The sequence below is a fragment of the Panicum virgatum genome, chromosome 8K (genome assembly GCF_016808335.1).
Source record: "Panicum virgatum strain AP13 chromosome 8K, P.virgatum_v5, whole genome shotgun sequence".
Lineage (NCBI taxonomy): Eukaryota > Viridiplantae > Streptophyta > Magnoliopsida > Poales > Poaceae > Panicum > Panicum virgatum.
In genome coordinates, this window is record NC_053143.1 from 53315907 (window position 1) to 53337483 (window position 21577).

The following is a 21577-nucleotide window of genomic DNA, read 5'->3' on the forward strand; positions in this document are numbered from 1 at the left end:
GGGTTGGTGTTTTTGAGGTTGGGGTCGGGAAGGGAGTGGAAATAGGAGGACTTTGAAGGGGTGAACTGCATATATTTCTTGGAGAAATTAGGGAGACTAAAAATGGGGGTTTATTTGGGCTATTTTTTGCCTAGATTCTTGGGAGAGGCGTGGTTGCGTTGTCATTCGTTATTTTGATTTTTCACGACTTGTTTTCCTTTATTTTTTTTAATAAAAAATGAGGTGTGATTTCCATTGAGGTGTTATAAGGGTGATCTATGGTGCTTACAATGTTGATGTATATTTGGAATGAGTTTCTCTGACCTCGACTTCTCGGAGATGTTGTCGCCGATATGTGGGCCAGCTCAATGTCTGGGCCCGCCAGTTAGTGACAACGTCATGTGAATTTGACGTCAGGTGAGCCTCGTCCGTATATTTTTTGTCTCTTGGTGACTTCAAAGTACAAATCTACAAGCATAACAGGTTACATAGAGCTTTTTTATGATGATATGAGGTTATATACCATTTTTGTTTTTGCCAATTCATTTTCGAAACTATGAAAAAATAACGGACGGGTTGTGCTCCATGCTTAGCTGCAAATTATTTACAGTAGCGTACAGCTAGTTTTTAAGCATATTTTGTGGGAGGCCCACCTTTGGTGTATAGCAGGTGCTAGGGGTTTGGGTAACTTGGAGCTAATTGCCAGATAAGATGCTGGCTGGTGGTTCATTGGCATTGTGTTTGTTGTCAAATCCGTGATCGTATTTGAACTCTAGCCCAGTGGATGTGTACTTGATGCTTTGGTTGGATTGATTGTTTGGGTTCTCCTGCATATTCGAGAGAAAAAATCATGCGCATGCATGCAAAAGATCAATTGCGCAGGTGCTTCAAAATGTAGTCAAAGGAAGTGAAAAAGAAATAGTTTTATATAAAAAATGGTGCATTTCCATATGATGAATTATATGCCATGACACGGTATAGAGAAGACACATGGAGGAAACGAAATCACTTGTGCATAGCAAACACTATGAATCTAGAAAAACCAAAACGACCTACATTTTGAAACGGAGGGAGTAATTAAAAGGAAGCAGAAAAAATAACATAAATAAATAGTGTCCTCGACATCTAGCATAATTTCGGCACATGCCATTTGGCCCTTAATTGTTTTTTTAAGGGTAAACCGCGAGCTTTACTGATTAAGGGAGCACAGTACAGTCAAGATCAACTTGTTTTGCAATACAACTAGGCACTTGCCTCAGCCACACAGCAGAATGCATATTCCTCCTAGCTAGTTGTGCTAAAAGATGCGCCGTAGAATTCCGCTTACGGTTTACCTGAACAATCTCCACCTCTTGCATCAGTTGCATCAGATCCTTTCCTTCTTTGACATGAAAAGTGATCTCAGACCTGTCCTCCTTGGATGTATTGAAGACATGAACCACCCGAGAACAATCTGACTCTATGATTACAGGCATTTGTATCCATTGAGATGCTAGACGTAAGCCCTCCACGCAGGCACGAACTTCAGCTTCAACGGGGGAAGAGCAATGGAATAGTACACGCCAAGCTGAGAAGCAAACAATCCCAGAGTAATCTCTAGCTAAAATGCCAATACCTGGCTCTCCAGTTTGTTCAACAAATGCACCGTCAACATTTATTTTTGCTCAGCCCATTCTTGGTGGTAGCCATGTATGCAGCTTAGACTTCCCCATAACATTGTTGCTTCGAAGTAAATTATTCACACTAGGCTCACAGATCGGCCTTTTACCTTTTGTGTCCTGGTCATTGTTTTGTTGGACTTCCACCAGAGTTGCCTGATAGCTCAAAAGGAAGTGGACAGAACTTTCTATGGATATTGGGCCCAAGTTATGAACAATATTATTACGAACAAACCAAGCTCTCCAGAACAGGAGTCTGACTAAATCACGTTGTTCTGATGACACATGTTGAAGAAGCAAAATGAGCCAATCGCCTCCTGAATAAGTGAATAATTTCTCATCTGGTAAGGCCCAGTGCTCTCGCATTGCCTGCCTAAGCGTCCAGGCTCGAGGGCATAGAACTACTGCATGAAAACTATCCTCAAAACCATTACCACAAATATTGCATATGCTATCATCTTCCAGCCTTCTTCTATGTTTGTTTTTCCTCATAGGCAGTACATCATGAGAGAGTTTCGAAGAGAAAATTTTAACTTTCGGTGGGATATACCCACTCCACACATTTTGCCAAAGCTTTCGTTCCCCTTCATCAGATCCAGTGGAGGTACTGGCTATGGTGCCCACGTGACGCAGTTGCAGCGTCAAATTATAAGCACTACGAACTGAGAAATTTCATTCTTTTCTTTGTGCCAAGCAATAAAATCATCACATCGTCTTGAAGGGAGCTTGATTCTTAAAATTTCCTCAATATCAGCAGGGTTGAAATAAGCAATTAGGCGGTCTCTATCCCAGTCAGAGCCATCAGAAACTAACAGATCGGACACCCAATGCAACCTGCATCTTCCTCTTTCACTCGTCACCTTCTGTGAGTAGTTTCTGGGGATCCATGGGTCACGCCAGATGCGAACATGAGAAGCGCAGCCAATGCGCAAGATAACACCTTTCTTTAGCAGGTCCAGTCCATGCAGAACGGCTTGCCAAGTCACCGAGGCATTTGATCGGAAAGCTGTGTCAATCAAGGAGCCCCGAGGGTAATATTTTGCTTTTAGAAGACGAGCACACAAGCTATCCAGGAATTGAATAAGTCGCCATGCTTGCATTGCGAATAGAGCTTGATTAAATAATCTCATATCCTTAAAACTAAGACCCCCACAGCATTTTTTCTAAATCATGTGCTCCCATGCTACCCATGCTACTTTCCTTCGGCCATTTTCTGATCCCCACCAGAAGTTGCGCACTAGGCTTGTCAAATCATCACAAATACCTTCTGGGATGCAAAACACACTCATGATATAGGTTGGCAGAGCTTGTGCTACTGCTTTAATCAAAACTTCCTTAGCTCCACTTGACAGGCTCTTTTCGGAGTAGTCTGTAAGCCTTTTACCAAGTTGTTCCTTGAGAGATTGGAATCTTTATTTTTTCATGCGCCCAGAAGGGGTGGGAAGTCCCAAATATTTAGTTTCAAAAGATGAAAGCTGTACTTCTTGGACATGCTTCACTTGAACTTGTTGCATTGTATCTCCACGTTCATTAAACATGATAGAACATTTTGCCGGATTTATATGTTGCCCGGTGCACCGAGCAAACAAATCCAATGCTTGCTTTACCACATACGCTTGTTCCACATTAGCTTTGAAGAAGAGAAGAGTATCATCCACAAATAGCTGTGAGAAATACCCGGAGCACCACGACAAACTTTGAGTTCTTGTAGAGATCTATCTTGGACTTTTTTCTGCAGGAGAGTGGAAAAACCATCTGCCACAAACAGGAACAGAAACGGGGATAGAGGATCACCTTGGCGAAGACCACGAGTTGGGGTGAAGGATGCTGATGGCACCCCCATTGAAGCGAACAGTATAGCAGACAGAAGAAATGCAAGACATAATCCTCTGGACCCATTGACTTTGAAAGCCTAGCTTCAACAAAACTTTCTCTAGAAAACCCCAATCCACACGGTCATATGCCTTGGGTAAATCCAGTTTATAAGCGCAAAACTGACTTCTTTCATCTCTGGCGGTGTGGATGGCATGTATGCATTCAAAAGCAATTAGAGCATTATCTGTTATCATGCGACCAGGTATAAATGCACTCTGATTTGCAGAGATAATATCTGTATTGTCAACCGACTCAGGCCCTTAATTGTTTTGAGGCAGATCACGGTGTTTTTATCCAGGAGTAGTGCCGATATTTGTTTGTATTAGAAGAGGAAAAAGGTGGGATTTTTTCCATTTGCCTGCAAGCTGTCAGCTTGCAGTACATTAACATATTTAATTTAATGAAATGTCGTTTGTACACTGTATTTTTCTCGTTTCTTATTTGCGAGTGTTAATTGGCATCTTTATTATTTTTTAGACTTTCAATATTTAAATATTTTTGTCCAAATCAAGATTGCAAGTCATCATTAATCCTAAATCTTGCTTTTGCAAAAAAAAATCCTAAATTTAGTTTCTGCTGGTGAGTTTTTTAATAAGAATTTCTGCTGGTGAGTTAGATGAATTCATACATGTAACGCCACCACTATATACAACTATTAGTATTCCATAAAGTTATTATACAGACTCGAACAGTAGGGTTAAATTGGCAACTAATGTATAGGTAAACCAACTTTCCACCACTCTCGCTTATTGGCCTTTTAACGACTGAATTTAAGATCGATTTATGATCTTCTTGCATTACTATGTAAATTTTCTTTCAACTAACTAAGAGCCTTTCCAACCACTTACTATGATTTATGAATAAATTTTTCTTGAAGTATTGTTTCCACTCGCTGTAAGTGTGTAAAAGAGTATTATTTGGACAGTTTGATATTATTTTTCACATTCGTCTTGTGCTGATCATCCAACATTTTTGAGATGGTAAAAAAAATATGGAAAGTATTCTTAATATCCTATTACAGTTGCCATAAAATGGTATGAGCGATGTTGAGAAGATGAATGCGTAATAAAATTACAAAAAATGATGTTTTTTTACTAGATTACAAAAAACAATGTTGTGAAAGTTCGAAAGCATAAACATCAAGGGACAGGGACACTATCCTTGCCAAGCCTCTGCTTAGGACTCTGCTCCGAACAGAGGAGGTCGCGTCCGGCGGCGTGGATTGCTTTGGTGAGTTGAGCCAGCGAGCCCAATCGATTGCGCCGGCGTCTCCTCGACTGCGGCCTTCTGATTCCTCCGCCGAAGGCCAGCCAGATTGCAGAGGGCGAGGGGCTGATTCCGACGAGGTCTGGCGGAGGCGGCGGCGGCCCTGAATGCGACGCCGGCGACCCTGAAGTAGTACGAGGTTACCGTGATTTCTGAAGCTTGTTTGCGATCAGCGCTTGCTCTGAACCTAGCTGGCATTACTGAACAAGGAATCAGTTCATTTTGTCCACAAACATGAAACATCTCTGATATTGTCTGTACCGAGCATCTCTGAACTCCCTGCAGTACAATTTGAACAGCAATTTGCCACGAAGTCTAACAAAACTGACACACAAGAAATAGATTTTCCCGTTGTAGAATTAAGTAAAATATCCTAGATTTTGTTCTGGGTGTCGGATCCTATTTCTTTGAGCTGATTTTTAGTTCTAGTTCTCAGGCCCGGCCCTGAGAGGGGGGGGGGGGGGGGGGGGGCGAGAGGGGCGGCCGCCCCGGCCCCCCCAATCAATGGGGCCCCGTCAGGTGTCTATGTAGCAGTATTGGCTACATATACAAGAAGAGCCCCAGCAGCGAACGAAACGGAGCATGGCCTGCGAGCGCGTCTCCTTGCTTCCGTGATCCCCGTCCGTGCGTGGCACACATCTTCTCTATCCTCATGACCTCATCTCCCTCTACGCGATTTGCAAGGTCACTAGTCAGAGGTGGCTTGGCCGCTTGGGCTCCCGGGCTCCCAACGCAGGCGGGCTTGATTGAATTGACTGACGTGACAGCGGCCGTCCGCGCCTCTCCGATCCTCTCCGGTGCAGACGTGCAGTGACTCCGTCAGTCTATCCCTTTTATCCCTTCTCTGTGTCTTGCCGTCGCCGATTTAGCATAGAGCACCGAGACACCGGTGAAGGGCCGCATGCAAGCAGGAAGCGCGACTAGCAAAAGCAAGCAGCAAGGCTAAAAGAAAGACAGTACAGCAACGATCGGAGGTAGGAATTTTTAATTTTGCCCTAAACCCTATAGGCCCTGTTTAGTTCCCAAAAAAATTTCTACAGTACCCGTCACATCGAATGTTTGGACACATGCATGAAGTATTAAATACAGTTGAAAAAAATTACTAATTACACAATCTAACTGATTGGTACGAGATGAATCTTTTAAGTCTAATTAGTCAATGATTGGATATTATTTGTCAAGTAACAACGAAATTTGCTACAGTACCAAAATCAACAACTTTTCACCAACTAAACAGGGCCAAATTATTAATCCACACTATAGATTGATATTTTATATATGATTTATAAACGACGATCGATCAAATAGACATTTCATTTTATTGCAGTAGGTAAAAATTATAAATGATACAATTGATTGCATATTGGGGGAAGGATTAATGATATTAGGATATGAGAAGTTATTATAGGATAAGGTTTATATTGATCCAGTTATCTAAGATTTTGCATATAGACAAACTAAAGAAATTTAAGGTAACATGTACCATTCATTTTATTATATATATACATTTCTAATATTATCAATATTATTATTATTATTAAAAGGGCCCCGGTGGTTTAGTTTCGCCCCGGGCCCCGGAACTCTCATGACCGGCCCTGGTTCTTTCGTATGTTGTGTCTTAGCATCATTATTGTGTCAGATATTTAACAGAGTGTGGACCATCCATTGTAATGAAACACAAGGAAGAAAAGTCTTCCCTTATATTTTCTAAAACTAATTGGCACAGAAGAATTCAAAAGGTAAACAGGCTTTAGCTACCGGGTACAATACAACTTGTGAACACCTAAAATAAGGAGGAAGGCTTTACAGACGTTAGACTTGTATAAGACTGATCATACTCATATGAATATTTCGACGACATACAGTTTATGCACCACGTACTAAACATTGAAGGTAATCATCAACGTACAGCAAATAAAACCCTGCAGATATCATCTTCCTCCTGAGAGGCCAGATATTGTGCCGAAGCTTGTCAACATTTGTGGATATGACACCACAGAGGAGTCCAATCCATTGGTTTTCATCATGGCAGCCATGTTCATGCTCAGTTGCGTCGGCCTCAGCTCAGGTAGTGGCGTATCGCCGTCGAGGTACTGCATAACTTCTCGCATCCTAGGCCTCAAACTAGGAAGCGGGTGCGCGCACAAGAGCCCTAGCTTCAATATGAGAAAGGCCTCGTTGATGTTGTAGTCACCCTCAAGCCTAGGATCAAGTGTCCTTATAAGCAAGCCATTGTCCCAGTGCTCAAGCACCCAATCGACCAAGAAAAACTCATGTCCCTCTGCATTTTTCTTGACAGGCATTTTCCCACAGGCAACCTCAAGAAGGAACATGCCGAAGGCAAAAACATCGGTATGAGGGGATGCCTTCCCCGTGCGCAATAGCTCGGGGGCTAGGTACCCCTTGGTACCAACCATATGTGTTGTTTGTGGGTCGGTGCCATGATCGTACAACCTTGCAAGGCCAAAGTCACCAAGGCGACCATTCATTTCGCCATCTAGGAGCACATTGCTTGCCTTGATGTCTCTATGGATCACTATCTTCTCCCACTTCTCATGGAGATAGAGCAAGCCGGTAGCGATGCCTTTGATGACTCGAAACCTCTGAGCCCAATTCAAAATAGCCTTGTGCTCTTCGCAGTGCAAATATTTATCAAGGCTACCATTTGGCATGTAACTGTAAACCAAAAAGAGCTCACCTTTCCTCCTGCAATAGCCAAGTAGCGGCACTAGGTTGCGATGGCGGAGTCGACCGATGCTAACAATCTCAGTGACAAACTCCTTAATCCCCTGCCTTGATTCATGGGAAATTCTCTTCACAGCAACCTCTACATTAGACGATGGCAGCACTCCTTTATAAACTTTCCCAAATCCTCCTTCTCCAAGCAGGTGTTTGTTCCTAAATCCCCCTGTAGCACGGAACAAATCCTTGTATGAAAAGCGGTGTGGACCAAACTCGGCCTCCCAATCCTCACGCACCTCAGCGTACTTCATCCGCCTTCGCACAACTAGAATGACAAGAGTGCATAGAGAGAGGATCAATGTTGCAGTGGCTATCGGTAGAACGATTTCCAAGAGCTTGGAATGGGCCTTGGGACCAAGAACAGGCAACTTGGGAAGCTTGGAGATGTCAAGGGCTGGAGCTGGTTTATTCATGCCAAAGCTCCAACCCATCACATACTGACGAGAGTTGATGGCAGAAGCTGTGGATGAGAGTCCAATGTACGAAGTTGAGTTGGAGAGTACAGTAGAGAGATCATAGGTTGCAGAGAGCAGTGGCCTTGATGGTTTGCCCACGTTGATTGGAGCCAAGGTCACATTGATCTGCGTAGTACCCTCATCGTAGTCTACCCACAGTTGTGTTCCCTTGTTTCCATTCAGCGTCAGATCCCTAAAGGCACCACCATCATCTTCATAGAAGCCACATGTGCTGTATTTCTCGGAGATTGCACTGTTGATGTTGATGCCGACATGGTTGTCATTGATATCTTTGAGCTCAGCATTTTTGTAGGTGTCGAGCTCGACCATGAAGATGTGTTTGCTTGGGTCGCCATTATTATTTTCGTTGAGGAGGCCAAAGTACTTGGCCGCCCTTGCATCGGAGAAATTCTTGGTAGGGGCAATGAAGAAGGCCATGCCGTCAGCACTCAAGTCCGGGTATGTGATGAAGATACTGAGAACAACATAGACCGAAAAGGATTGAACGTTACCACCGGGAGACTTGCGGAAGCGCAAAGGGGTGGGGTAGAAGGCGTGACCATTGAGCACTGCAGTGCCATTGGACAGATCAAGGAGGCCGCTATTTGTGACGATGGCACAGCCATCAAGGTTTAAGCTGGATTGGGTGAAGCCAGAGAAGAGAAATTGATCATCGCAGGACGCCAAGGATGCGAGGAGGAGGAGCAGGTACTGAAGCAAGGATGAGTGCTTGATTGCCATTGCAAGCTGCAACTCAACAAGGATAGCAAGCAGTAAGTGTTTTGTGGACAACCAGTGGTATCTATTTTCCGACTACTGGAGTCAGTTGTGCAGTTTATATTAGATTATTTAACTTGCAGCTTCTTAAAGTCCTATTCTATTTCAACATCTTTCATTGTCCAAATTTTAAGAGTTGATGTAGACACTGATATTATCAGGTTTATTTGCTGCCACATCTTTGAATTGACTTTAAGGAACAGCCTAGCACTACGTGTAAACCTCATAATAGTGGCATGAGAACAGTGACGCGCATTTGAGTCCATCAGGTCACCTGGTTTTCCCAGCAGGAGTTTTCTCCAAAATGTTTAAAAAAAAACTCTAAATCAGATGGATCATATATAATTCCTATACTGGAAGCTCCAAAGCTTAGCGTCGTTACAAATTCAACCAATAGGGAGGATCAGTGTGCTTTGAAATTCATTCCACCTGCACTGAATGTGAAATTAACTAAATTTCACGTTAAATGAAGAGACATTTTAGGCTTTTACCTTTTGACCCGGGCAACTACCATCCCTGACATGATAGTTACTATTGAAGATTGCTGTCGGTTATTACAGCAAGGGCAGAGGATTCAAATAAACCAACTTTTTGTAGTCCTCTAACAAGTCAAATGGACGGGAACAAACTTACAAAATTGCATTTAAAGATTGATAGTAACTGAAAACTAACCTTGATCAATGTGTAAAGCTTTGATGTATACCTATCTGACACTCACTTGCAGTGGTTAGTGATTACATAAGAGGGATGGAACTTGTCAAATCATATCTCAGGCTACGGATTGCCAAGGCCAAAAGCTGCAATTGTACTTAGAATTTTTTTAGAGACAGGATCTAGTCCTATTTGCAAATAATGTCTAATATATGTGTCTAATGTGATCCAAAAATTTCTAAAATACCAAGCTTAATCAAGATCCATAATCTTAGCTTTGTCTAACGAAACTAAGGCAGTGAACTTTTGAGATATATAGAGTTGCAAACAGGGATATGGATCCCTACTAAAATTAAACAAACACATTTAAAAGATTGAGAACTACTGAAAAGGAAGATTGATCCATCTGATACAAATGTAAAGTTTGTCCAGACAATATTATTTGTTAGACTGTGAGTTGTGGAGATTACCTAGTTTCAAAGAAAGCATGAATTGCACTTCATATATTTGTCTGATCGAGATGTGGAGAACTGGAGATTGCCTAGGACCAAGGGAACCCCAAACTTGACAGGATGCCAGTTCCAGAATCCTAGTTGCTGAAAATATCTTGAGTATATTCAGCAGAGACTTGGGAATATGCTTCTGGTCATACTAGTACAAGTTATACAAAAAATGTGAGAATATTGAGATTACCTAGGGAACTCGGCAGTTGCACAACAAGTATCTTATGTAAATTTTGCACAGACTTGGAAATATGCACTACTGTTTCTAACTTGAATATATAATTATAATTCAAGTATTCCATGGCAAGTATTTTGAACTTGCTTACTATACAACTAATTTTGATCCCGTTGAGGCCATGAATTTCAATCGCTCAGTCAAAATTATAGTCAAGTAGCTGAATGTTGATCCACGGCTAGTATTTCAAACATGTTTACTTTTCATGAACTCCAACAACTTAGAACCCAATCAGGCGATGGCTTTTCTTTTTTTCAACTCCCACAGAAATTGAACTATTTTCTTAAATTTATATGTTGGAAATAGGCCATTGTTGTAGTTAACCAGCATAATTTTCCCTCCCATCTATAATGTAGCGAATTGATATGCTGTTTTCATGGAACATTCAGATATTGGTGTATATTTTATTTATGACCAAATTGCAAAGAATCCCAGGTAAAACAAAACCCCAGTTTTCAGTTCTCTACTCGGTGGCCTAATAATACACTCTTGCGGGTATTGCAATATCCTATGACTAGTTGAATACCCCGCGCGTTGCTGCGGGATTTGTGGACAAAAATGTTGAAATTGAGTGTATTGAAAAGATGGAGATATGAAGTTGTAGTCAATTTTAGCATTGGAGATATATGGCATGGTTGTATATAAGGTATGCTTAAATACTAAAATTGAAGTACATATAAAAAATTCAAGTTGATGAAACTGATAAAAAGAGGAATCGTAATTGGTATGGTAAGATCGCTTTAATTTTATTCTAGGAGAAAATGGAAAAAGTCTGCATCATTTTGTGAAGTGATTCGACTTTGTATCGACTCTTTGGCTAAGCGAAATTTATGCAAATATTTTTTTAAAATGAAATGTGAGGAATGCAGTTGTGTGTGAAATGTTGATAATTAGAAATATAGTTGTACAAATATAGTTGTATCAAACGGTAAAATATTAAGGAGGAACCAAACACAGTATCAATATCAGAACATAATGAATGAATGTGTAACATTGAAGAGAAGAGACCTGGAACAATCCTTCATGGTGCTCTTCCTGCATGCCACAGTGATGCCAGACAAAATTTAAGAGTAGCAAAACAGCTGGGGAAGGCAAGGAGCTACCAGAACCGAATGGAATAATGGAGTCGAGAGTGTGTGTAACGCTACGATGGCTTCAACTAAGCAAAATATATAGAGCGTTGGGTTCTACAGATCATGAGAAGTGGAAGGGGTGGTGGTGATAGTGTATTGTTAGATAGAGAGACTTAAGGAAATGACAGCTTGGATGATCAAGTTACAAACATGAGAGAAATGAAGAGACATAGTAAGGTGGATGAAGGAGTGCTTCTTCCATTGTTGGTGGCTCAATGGGGATTGAGAGAAATATAAATTAACATTTTTTAGTGGGATGCATCAATCTTAGAAGACAGAAATACAATAGGAGACTAATTGTTTTTCTTTTTGTTAACGTTTCCTAGTGGGATGCATCAATTTTAGAAGAAAGAAATATCATAGGAGACTAATTGTTTTTCTTTTTGAAACTAATGTGGATTTATTTATTAATATTAGATAGACTAATATTTAATTGATAAATGAAAATAATGTTCATGAGACAATAATAAAAGAAAATAAATGGAGGGGATTTAACATATGTATGTTGCATAGAGTAATATGTAATTGATAAATAAAAAATTTGGCTGTTGGGCTTCTTCTTTATTTATACTTTTGATGAACCGCAACATATTGAAAAATATGACTGAGAGAAATAGAAATTATGACACTTAGTGGATTGATGACATAGCAACATGGCACTTAGTGGATTGATGACGTGGCAGCACGAGGATTGAGAGAAATACAATTATGACACTTAGTGGGTTGCATCTATATAGAATATATAGATTTACCCATTGCCCAGCAAACTACGGATTGAAGCTGAGACTTTCCAAGTCACCAACCTTGTTGAACAGATAGAATACATGTAGATGGATGCAAAATTTTTTTATATAATTGTTTTCTAGCCAGCTCCTATTCCATGATGTATGAATAAAGAAAAAAAGAACTTTTTCTATGGGGTTGCATCTTGTTTAGTTTGTCTTGTCAGGTTTTTTATCCATATGGCCTTATGATTCTCATGGATGCCATATATGAATAAATGTTAAAAACAGGCATATATAACTGAAAGCTATGAATACTTATGGTATAAGTCATTGTTATACGGGTAAATATATCTTACTATTACTAATTGGTGCCTCTTTTCAAACCTCCACGTTAAGTCACCTAGAAACTCTAAAAAAATAGAGAAAATCTAGAATTCTCACAAAAATCAGAAACATCCGGTCATCAATCCGACAACTCTAATCATTATAGTCACTGGATTTGTTATCTTTTCTAATAAATTACCCACCTATGTCATTATGAAAGTAGACTAAAGTAACCTCCTAAACATGTATCTAAATTACCTACCTCTACCATTATAAAAAAAATCTAAAGTAACCCCCTAATCTTTGTGTAAATTACCCACCTATTATGCCACTATAAAAATAATACAAATAACCCTCTAAATTTGTATATAAATTAATATATTATTTATGTCATTATTTATATAAAAATATTACTCACGATATGTGTCACCATGTATTCATATATGATGTAAGAAATAAGAATATCAATTCACAAACAAATGGTTCAATTAAATAAATATAAAACACACATGGACATGTGATGCAAAATAAAATCTATTGAACTAGATAATAATAAATATGTATTTAGAGTATGTATTATAATAGATTAAAGAAAGCGTGAAATAAATAATTATAATTATTAGCTATAAATCTTATTTTTATATTAATTCTAATTAGCCCGTGCTGGAGCACGGGTTGACAGGCTAGTATAATGAACTAGCAAGGTGGCCCGTGCAAATAGCGCGGGTATCTAGAATTTTCGTACTAATATTTATATTTATTTTAAAATTTAAAAATTAATTAATTCAAATGATTTTTTTGTTGTTTCCTAATCAAGTAAATTCTGAGACCATCAAAGTGATAATACCAACATAAATCAATGCCAAGGTAATGTCACAGGTTAATAAAACCACTAAATCATCATAAAACTTTGTGTTATTTCTTTTACTTTTCAACTAACTTTGTAATTCCTAAACACTCTTAACATTTAAAACATGTTTATATTTATTTGTTGTACTCTTCCGCATGCTCTATTTTGTATAGCCTAAATTTGTACGACCAATGGATCTATTTGTAGTTCATATATTTCTAATTTCAAGATCTAATGAACTTAAATATTTTCTTATAGATCAATTGATTTATTCATATTGATTGAAGTGTTTATGAGTATTTGGTAAAAAGATATAGATATTGTAGGATCTTAAATTTTTATCATCACTAAACCACCATCTTTTTGTAACCAATGCCTTACCCGATGCCCATCCAAATATCAAGCGAGCTTGCGAAGCTTCCCCTAATCTTATCGTCTCCCATCCCGTTCTCCTATAGCTCATAGAGATCCCATCGCTCCCAGCTTGACGATGAGAAGGAGGTGGGCCAGCCTCCTTTCTCTTAGTGTATACTATCTGTACTTTGTTATGCTCGAATGGGCGCTTGCCCCCCTCCCCCCAGTTGTGGCTATTGCTGGTGCCGCTAGTGCCCTCGTCGTGTGGCTTGCTACGATGGCTGCAGGGTGAGCTTGAATAAAGGTTCCTTCCCTCCCTCTTCTTCATCTCGCTCTGCCTGGCCGAATCTCATCCCTCTTCCTTCGTTTCCTCGCTCTCTGGTTCAGCTCTTCATCTTCCTCCTTCTTCCTCCTTTTCCCCTACTTTCTCTTGCTTCCAGGTTTCTACCGATCTGATTACTTTAGTTTTGGTTAGTCAAGGTAGATTTGCTTGCTTGTGCTGTGGATTTGCTTTTGTTCTTCAGAGTGAATCTAAGTGGTCTTTGTTTGCTAATTTTTTTTGTAGCTCTAGTTTGCTTCTCATCTCACCCCGCTATCTTTTTTATTGAAGCAGCTTTGAGCTTTTTTTCTATCCGGGTTCCTGTGGACCTCTGTTGTTTGTTGCATTGCAAAACTTCCCTTGGATTTGAGGATTCTGTTTTCTACATGTTGGCATCGCTTTCCTCTGCGTCCTTGGGTCACCGGTGTTGGTCTTCATCAACGAAGTATTCTTTCTCTTCAAACTCCTAGGTAGGCTTCTCCTCCCTATAGCTCCAAGCATCATTATGAGTTCCTTCGGACTCTGGTGCCTCTGGTGGCTTTCATCGCTGAGCTTCATGGAGGTGACGACTATGTTTTGTAGCTCGCTCGTGAATTCCTTTAGGCTCTCGCTTCTACTGTGAGTGGAGGTGTTCGTGTGTGTCTAGTTGTCGTTTAGGCCTGGTTCATAATTAGCTTTGCTTTGGAGGACCTTTTTGTAAGACTGCTACATCTACAATATATGTTGTAAGGTTGTTTTCAAAAGAAATTTGTATGGTGCAGTCGGTCTAGCGGGCACATCTGATGTCCACAGTTTATGCTTCCCCAATCACCCAATTATGCTTTGCAATAATTAAGTGTTGTCTAATCTTTAATTTCTTGATGAAGTTTTTATTCAACATATACAGATCAATATCTCATCGCAAACATGCTACTTTGAAGAATAGATTGCCACACTTAATCAGCTCCTACATTGTGTGTACCGATCCTTAGCTGCACAACTTAATTGTGACTATCAACTGCGCCTTGCCAGAAGTTTGCTTGATAATAACTAATACATCATATTGCGACTCGATTTTGTGTCCTTCCCGCTCTCATGTTGCCAAACTTGCTAATTCATCCATTCTCTAGTGCTAGCACCCTCATCCCTTCTCCTTCTTTTGCTAACCCTGCAAAAAATGCAAAAAGCAAGCTGTGTCGCTTCCTCGACTCTATTCCATGCAGTTATCAATCATCATGTAACGGCATGTTAGTTTCTTGGGTTAAAGATGCTGATGGATTCAACCTCAACCTTATTAGCTTTCTCTATGCTGTGGTTAGCTCCTCTCCTAAGGCCCTGTTTGGGACCGAGTCCTCAAAACGCACGCCGCGTTTAAGCGGTAAGCGGCCGACAGCTCGCTTCTCGCTTTTTTCCCCACCCACGTTCATTCACTCGATTATCCCGTGGCTGGCGATGCCCCAACGCGCGACGGACGCAAGGTGTTTGGCGGGTTTTTTCTGCGTTTTCCGCGGAAACGCAGCGCCAACGCCGTCCCAAACACGCCCTAAGAAAGCAACCATTGTTTCTTTCAGACTCGGCCAACAATTGATCTGTTATATTCTGCACTCTTTTAATTGGCCACCACCGAGCTCAGGCTGTATGTGGCCAACGTTCTTGTCCTCACCTCCTCGCTCCACCGAAGATGTCGTCAATCATGTCCGATAGATGGGCGATGGCCAAGACTCGTCTTCACCTCTATTTATTGCCCTCTTGCTAGTCCAATGATCTTCCTCCCCTATTGAAACTTGTACCTATCCTAGCCACTTGCAACTGTCGTCGTTCTTGTCGTTCTCTCGAGAGAACGTGCATGAGATACATATGAGTAGCTCATGATGACTTTGGCGGCACTTTAGCCACACCACTATGCTGCTAAGTGCTAACCACTACCACCCCTCGTGCCCGGTCTCTAGCCCCAGGCATCCTGCAAGCCTAGGGACACATCTCCGTAGATCAAGGAATGCTTGCCGCCTAGGCAGCCACCATCAACTGAATCAAGTCTCAATGTCCAGGCGATTGGAGAATTTTAAGTGTGATGAATAAAACTTTATTCAAATTCTAAATCGATCGTAGATAAAAATAATTAATCTTCTATGGATGCAAATTAGCAGATGCAATGCAGGAGGAGAGATAAAATCTGCCCCCGGATGGCCCGGACATGAGTCGCTCGCCTAGAGAGCCATGGAGCGGAAAACGATGTCGTCCTGGTGTTGTTGCCACGCACGACGTCACGCATATTGCCACGGTGCTTTTCCAAAATAAAAAAGTGCTAATTTTTATATTTTGGTTTTGGTATGTGTGATTGTTTTTCTGGAACTGCAGATGAGAAATTAGTAAAGAGTTGCTTATCTTATTGGTTGTATATTCTTTTCCTTTTATAGAATTTATTATATATGCATATTATTATCTTTTCTATTAATAATCTAATATTTTTAGTCGTATTTGATATGGACTCTTTAGATAAATCTAAGCCATTAGATCTTCATAAAATCCGACGGTGCAATTTTAGATTAACGTGGGAATTTCTAGACCTCCCTAGACCAACTGTTCGAGAGATCAGGTTGAGAAACGACGGAGAACTCTTCGGCTAGAAAAAAACTGTGCAAGACAAAGCTAATTGTACCAATTGTTTTAAGGTTCTATTTATATATTGAGCCTAATATAGATGACAGAGTCGGTCTTGTACCGAGCAAAAGCTTTGATGTAGGTGAGAGTATACGTGATAGAAACGGATATGTCTTTATGATGTGACCTTTCTTTATTTTTTAAATCCTATCGATAAACGAAGCCGTATAGAGCCCTAGTTTGAGCAACCAAACTTTGTTTGCTTGATGTAACCTTGCCAGAAACGAAGCATGCAACCTTTCCAAGTATAGACAGTTTAATGTCGCTAAAACAATGGAGTCCGACTCTAATAACAATAGGAAATATAAAAATTTTATTCAATGTGGATTTTTATGTGATATGGATTTTTTTATATGATATGAATTCTTAGAATAATATAGACAGTTAGATCTTCATATAATCCAACGGTGTATATTCTTCTCTTTTTTAGATTATGTGGGAATTTCTAAACCCTCTCGGCGAACGTAGTGACTTCTTTTAACACTATTGTATTAAGATCTTATAACAATATAGACCGTTAGATCTTCATAAAATCCAACGGTGTATATTCTTCTCTTTTTTAGATTAACGTGGAAATTTCTAAACCCTCTCGGCGAATGTGGTGCCTTCTTTTAACACTATTGTATTAAGATAATAGATTTGGGACCAGTAACCACCGTCAATTATTTGATAGGGGATTCTTATATACAAAACAAAGGTGCTGCAGGAAGTTACTAACCAGAAAACACAAGCACATAATGTTTTTACAGACAAATTAATAATTATATTCTTAAGGCATATAGGCTTCCTATATATGCCTCATTACATACACACATGCAATACATAGTTCTTAGGGTATGTAATAATGTATTTGGATGCCATTCACGGCAAAACACCAGGGTCATCTTCCTCCAGAGACGTCCGACATTGTGCTGATGGTTGTTGTTGACAGCGGATTTGAAATGATGTATGGATCAAACCCTTCACTTTGCATACAGGCTAGCACCTCGAAACATAAATCTGGAGGCTGAATCTCCCCATCAAAGTATTGCATAACTTGCCGCATGGTAGGCCTTGCATCGGCGAAAGGGTGTGAGCATAGCAGCCCTATTTTTAGCGCCAAGTATGCCTCACCACCATCATAACTACCTTTGAGCCTAGCATCCACTGTATCACCGAATGATCCCTTGTGCACCTTGTCAAGAACCCAATCAACCAACATGACCTGACTATCTTGCGTGTTTTGGTGATTGACAGGCCTCTGTCCACAGGTGACCTCAAGCACAAACATGCCAAAGGCGAACACATCCGTAGCAGGAGTAGCGTTTCCGCTGCGCGCTAGCTCTGGAGCAAGGTAACCTATGGTGCCAACCACATGTGTAGTTTGTGGGTCGGCGCCGTGATCATACAGCCTTGCAAGGCCGAAATCACCCAACCGTCCATTCATCTCACCATCGAGGAGCACATTGCTTGCCTTGATGTCTCGGTGAACAACCACCTTCTCCCACTCCTCATGGAGGTAGAGCAGTCCGGATGCAATTCCCTTGATGATCCGGAACCTTTGAGCCCAACTCAACACAAAGTTATCCTCTTTGCCATCATTATTATGCAGATACTTATCCAAGCTTCCATTGGGCATGTACTCATACACCAAGAGGAGCTCACCTTTGCGCCGGCAGTAGCCAAGCAGCTGAACGAGATTACGGTTCTGAAGACGTCCTAAGCTGACAATCTCTGCTATGAACTCCTTCATGCCTTGCCTGGAGTCATGCGACACCTTCTTCACGGCTATCTTCAACCTTGATCTCGGAAGCACCCCTTTGTACACTCTCCCAAATCCTCCTACTCCAAGAAGGTTCTTGTTCTCAAATCCTCCCGTCGCATGGAACAAGTCCCTGTACGAGAACCGGTGTGGGCCGAAATCAGACTCCCAGTTGTCTCGCACCTCTGCATACCTGAAATGCCTTCGCACGAGTACGAAAGCAATGGCGCCCAAAGACAGGAGCAGTGCTGCAGTTGCTACAGGAAGAACTATATCTAACACCCAGGATCGTCGATCCTTTGGATGGTGTCGTGGAAGCTTTGGAAGCATGGTTACATCGATGGGTGGAGCAGGGCTGTTCATGGCGAAGCTCCAGCCGAGTACGTAGTGTTGTGTGTTGATCTTGCCTGTCGATGATGAGAAGCCGATGTACACCACATCGGTGAGCACATCTGAGAGGTTGCAGATGGCTGACACTGTTGGCTTCCTAGGCTTGACCATGGCTAGGGGAGCCAAGGTGACGTCGATCTGTGTCTTCTCCCTATCATAGTCCACCCACACCTGCATCGCCTCTTGGCTATTGAGAGTCAGGTTCTCGAAGGTCCCATTCTGATCGTGGAAGAAGCCGGCCGGGTAGGGCTGCACAGAGTTCAGGCCATTGATGTCGATGCCGATGTGGTTGTTGTTGATGTCCCCGAACTCGATGTTTTGCCAGGTGTCGAGCTCCACAGCGAAGATGTGGTTGGACGTGTTGCCGTTGTTGGAGCCGTTGAAGAGGCCCAGGTACTGTACCGGCATCGTGGAGAAATTCTTGGTCGGCGCGACGAACAAGGTGAGGCCATGGCTGCTCATGTCGTAGACGGAGATGATGCCGAACACGAAGGAGGCGGAGAAGGACTGCATCGTGGTGCCGTCGAGTGATGAGTCACGGAGGCGCAGTGGATCCGGGAAGAAGGCGCGGCCCATGCTCATGGCCGTGCCGTTGGTCAGCTCGAGCAGGCCGCTAGGTGTGATCGACGCTGTGCCGTCGAGGGTGAGGCTAGCGTTGGCGAAGCCGGAGTAGACGAACCGGCGATGGTCATCGTTTCCGGCGGTGAGTGGTGCGGTGCTAATGGCAAGGCCTACTAAGAGGACGAGGTTTAGGAGCATCAAGGAGATGGGCTTCATGTCGAACATGGCCATGATGGACAATGGCAAGAGCAGGTGCCTGGAAATGTTAATGTGCTAGCTGCAGCCAACACGTATAGAGTATGGACTTATCAGTCAACAAGGCATGCAGAAGCCACACACTTATACCTACTTGCAATTACAGCTTGACAAGCATACAGGCCCTCCAAACGCAGGTCTTTTTAAACCAGTAAAACCCATCCAATTCCCTGCTACGTATGTCCCATTGAAAAGTACATCTTTAAAAGTCATATAGATCTAACTTATTTTTCTCCACTAAAAAATTAAATTTAATTTGTCACTATCACATTTGTCATCTATGTTTTTATAAACAATCAGTCCAGCTTAATTGACCAAAAGATCATTGTTCCGTTGCAGTAACGGCAGTCGGCAGAGGGTTCCAATCAACCTTTTATATTCTTTTGACATGTTATAAATGGTCAGGAATAGAAGTAAAGAACTGCATTCAAAGACGGACAATAACTGAAATGACAAAGGTTTGTCTGGATAACATTTTCTTGTCTGGCTTTGAGGTTTGATTAGTATCAAAGATCCTGAAAGCCATTTTATGAGCTTATTATGATATAAGATCATTTTATTGCTCATACAAAACTTTTAATTCTAAATGAGGTACAAAACAGATTTTATCGTCTTATACAAGTCTTCTTAAACTAGTCTTCTTAAACCAACTAGAAAATGGATGCCTCTTAATTCCACTCCCACACCCTCTTCAAACTAAGGGGCCGTTTGGGAGGGCGCTCTCCCAAAACGGCTTCCCCGGTGAAGCCGAAGCCGGTGAAGTAAAAAAAATTTAGCTTCATCCTACTTCTAGTTCGTTTCACCTGGCTTACAAAATAGTTTCACGCTACAATATCTCGATTTGTGCAAAACAGGTGAAGCCGAAGCGGTTAAAAGCCCTCACAAACGGGTCCCCTAATTCAGTTCCCTCCTACCTACGTGCCACATCTTTAAAATTTTGTTATTGCAAATGCAATTTTCCCTTCTAAAAAATAAATTGGATTTGTCAAAAGCAGCTGTCACGCTTTCTCCTAGAAGCTAGAAATTTTCACATAAATATTGCCTGACATGTGTGATGTTATTTGCTTGTTTAATCAAGAGATCGTTGTTCCGTGGTTGCAAGGGTAAAGGGTCATAATCAACCTTTTATTGTCTTTGTTTTTATGTTTAAATGGACCGGAATGGAAGTAAACAAATGCATTTAAAGATGGACAATGACTGAAATGGCACAATGGTCCAGGCTGAGGACTGATCAGTGAGGATTATCTAGTACCAAGCGCACTTAGGGCAGTCCCAACCCAAACTCTACCATAGATTCTAAGCCTCCTATTTATTGTGTTTTGCTGATGGCAGTATATTTATGGAAGAGAGAAGGAGAGAAACCAAGACTCCAAATCTTATTTAGACTCCAAATCTTCACGTAAATCAAAAATGAATGTGAGAGAGACAAGTGGGCCATATAAATCAAAGTAACACACTTTGCATTGGGAAGTACTCCCTCCGTCTGGAAATGATCTACGTATTTTGACTAGGAAAAGTCAAACTTTATAAACTTTGACTAATAATTAGTTAAATTATATGTATAGTTAGTTTATAAAATTTATGTCAATACATATGTATTCAAAGAGGTTTTGAGATGACATTGAGTTATTCGTAATTGACATTATATTCTAAGAGTGATTAATAAGTCAAACTTTACTTCGAATGACTTTCTCTAGTCAAAATATGTAGATCATTTCCGAACGGAGGGAGTATAGTTTCTTGTGATGGAGTCTTTGAGACTTAGACTCTATGAGTGGAGTCTGCATTGAGACTGCCCTTAGCAGCATTCAAGCATTCAGACTGAGAACGATATCTAGAAGTTCAAACCATATTCACATTTTTTTAGGAAAAGGACTTAGTTCACCAGAGAGTGGCAGAGGAAAAAAAATTAGGTGGGGGCAAAACTTAAACCAAATTAAAATATATAAAAAAATAAATAAGGACAAATACTCCAAATTAAATGTTTGTAAATTCCAAACCATGCAAACAAGAGCTAGAGTTCTTATTTTGCTTCCATGCACTGGATTCTTGTTTGATGATTTGACTTTTAATCTAACTCACAATCCCAATTTAGTTCTCTGAATAATCCTCAAATCAACCAAGCAAAATTTGAAAACTATTGT

The 21577-nt window shown here is 41.0% G+C and overlaps 2 protein-coding genes across 2 annotated transcripts; both read right to left on the reverse strand.

Annotated features, from left to right (window-relative positions):
- Positions 1 to 6443: 6443 nt before the first annotated feature.
- On the reverse strand, positions 6444 to 8808 carry LOC120645221 (L-type lectin-domain containing receptor kinase SIT2-like). The gene has a single exon (XM_039922022.1). It carries the CDS (start codon positions 8714 to 8716, stop codon positions 6710 to 6712), a length of 2007 nt encoding a protein of 668 aa, XP_039777956.1. The 5' UTR covers positions 8717 to 8808; the 3' UTR covers positions 6444 to 6709.
- An 8315-nt stretch (positions 8809 to 17123) lies between these two features.
- On the reverse strand, positions 17124 to 19545 carry LOC120645222 (L-type lectin-domain containing receptor kinase SIT2-like). The gene has a single exon (XM_039922023.1). It carries the CDS (start codon positions 19407 to 19409, stop codon positions 17367 to 17369), a length of 2043 nt encoding a protein of 680 aa, XP_039777957.1. The 5' UTR covers positions 19410 to 19545; the 3' UTR covers positions 17124 to 17366.
- Between the last annotated feature and the right edge of the window lie 2032 nt (positions 19546 to 21577).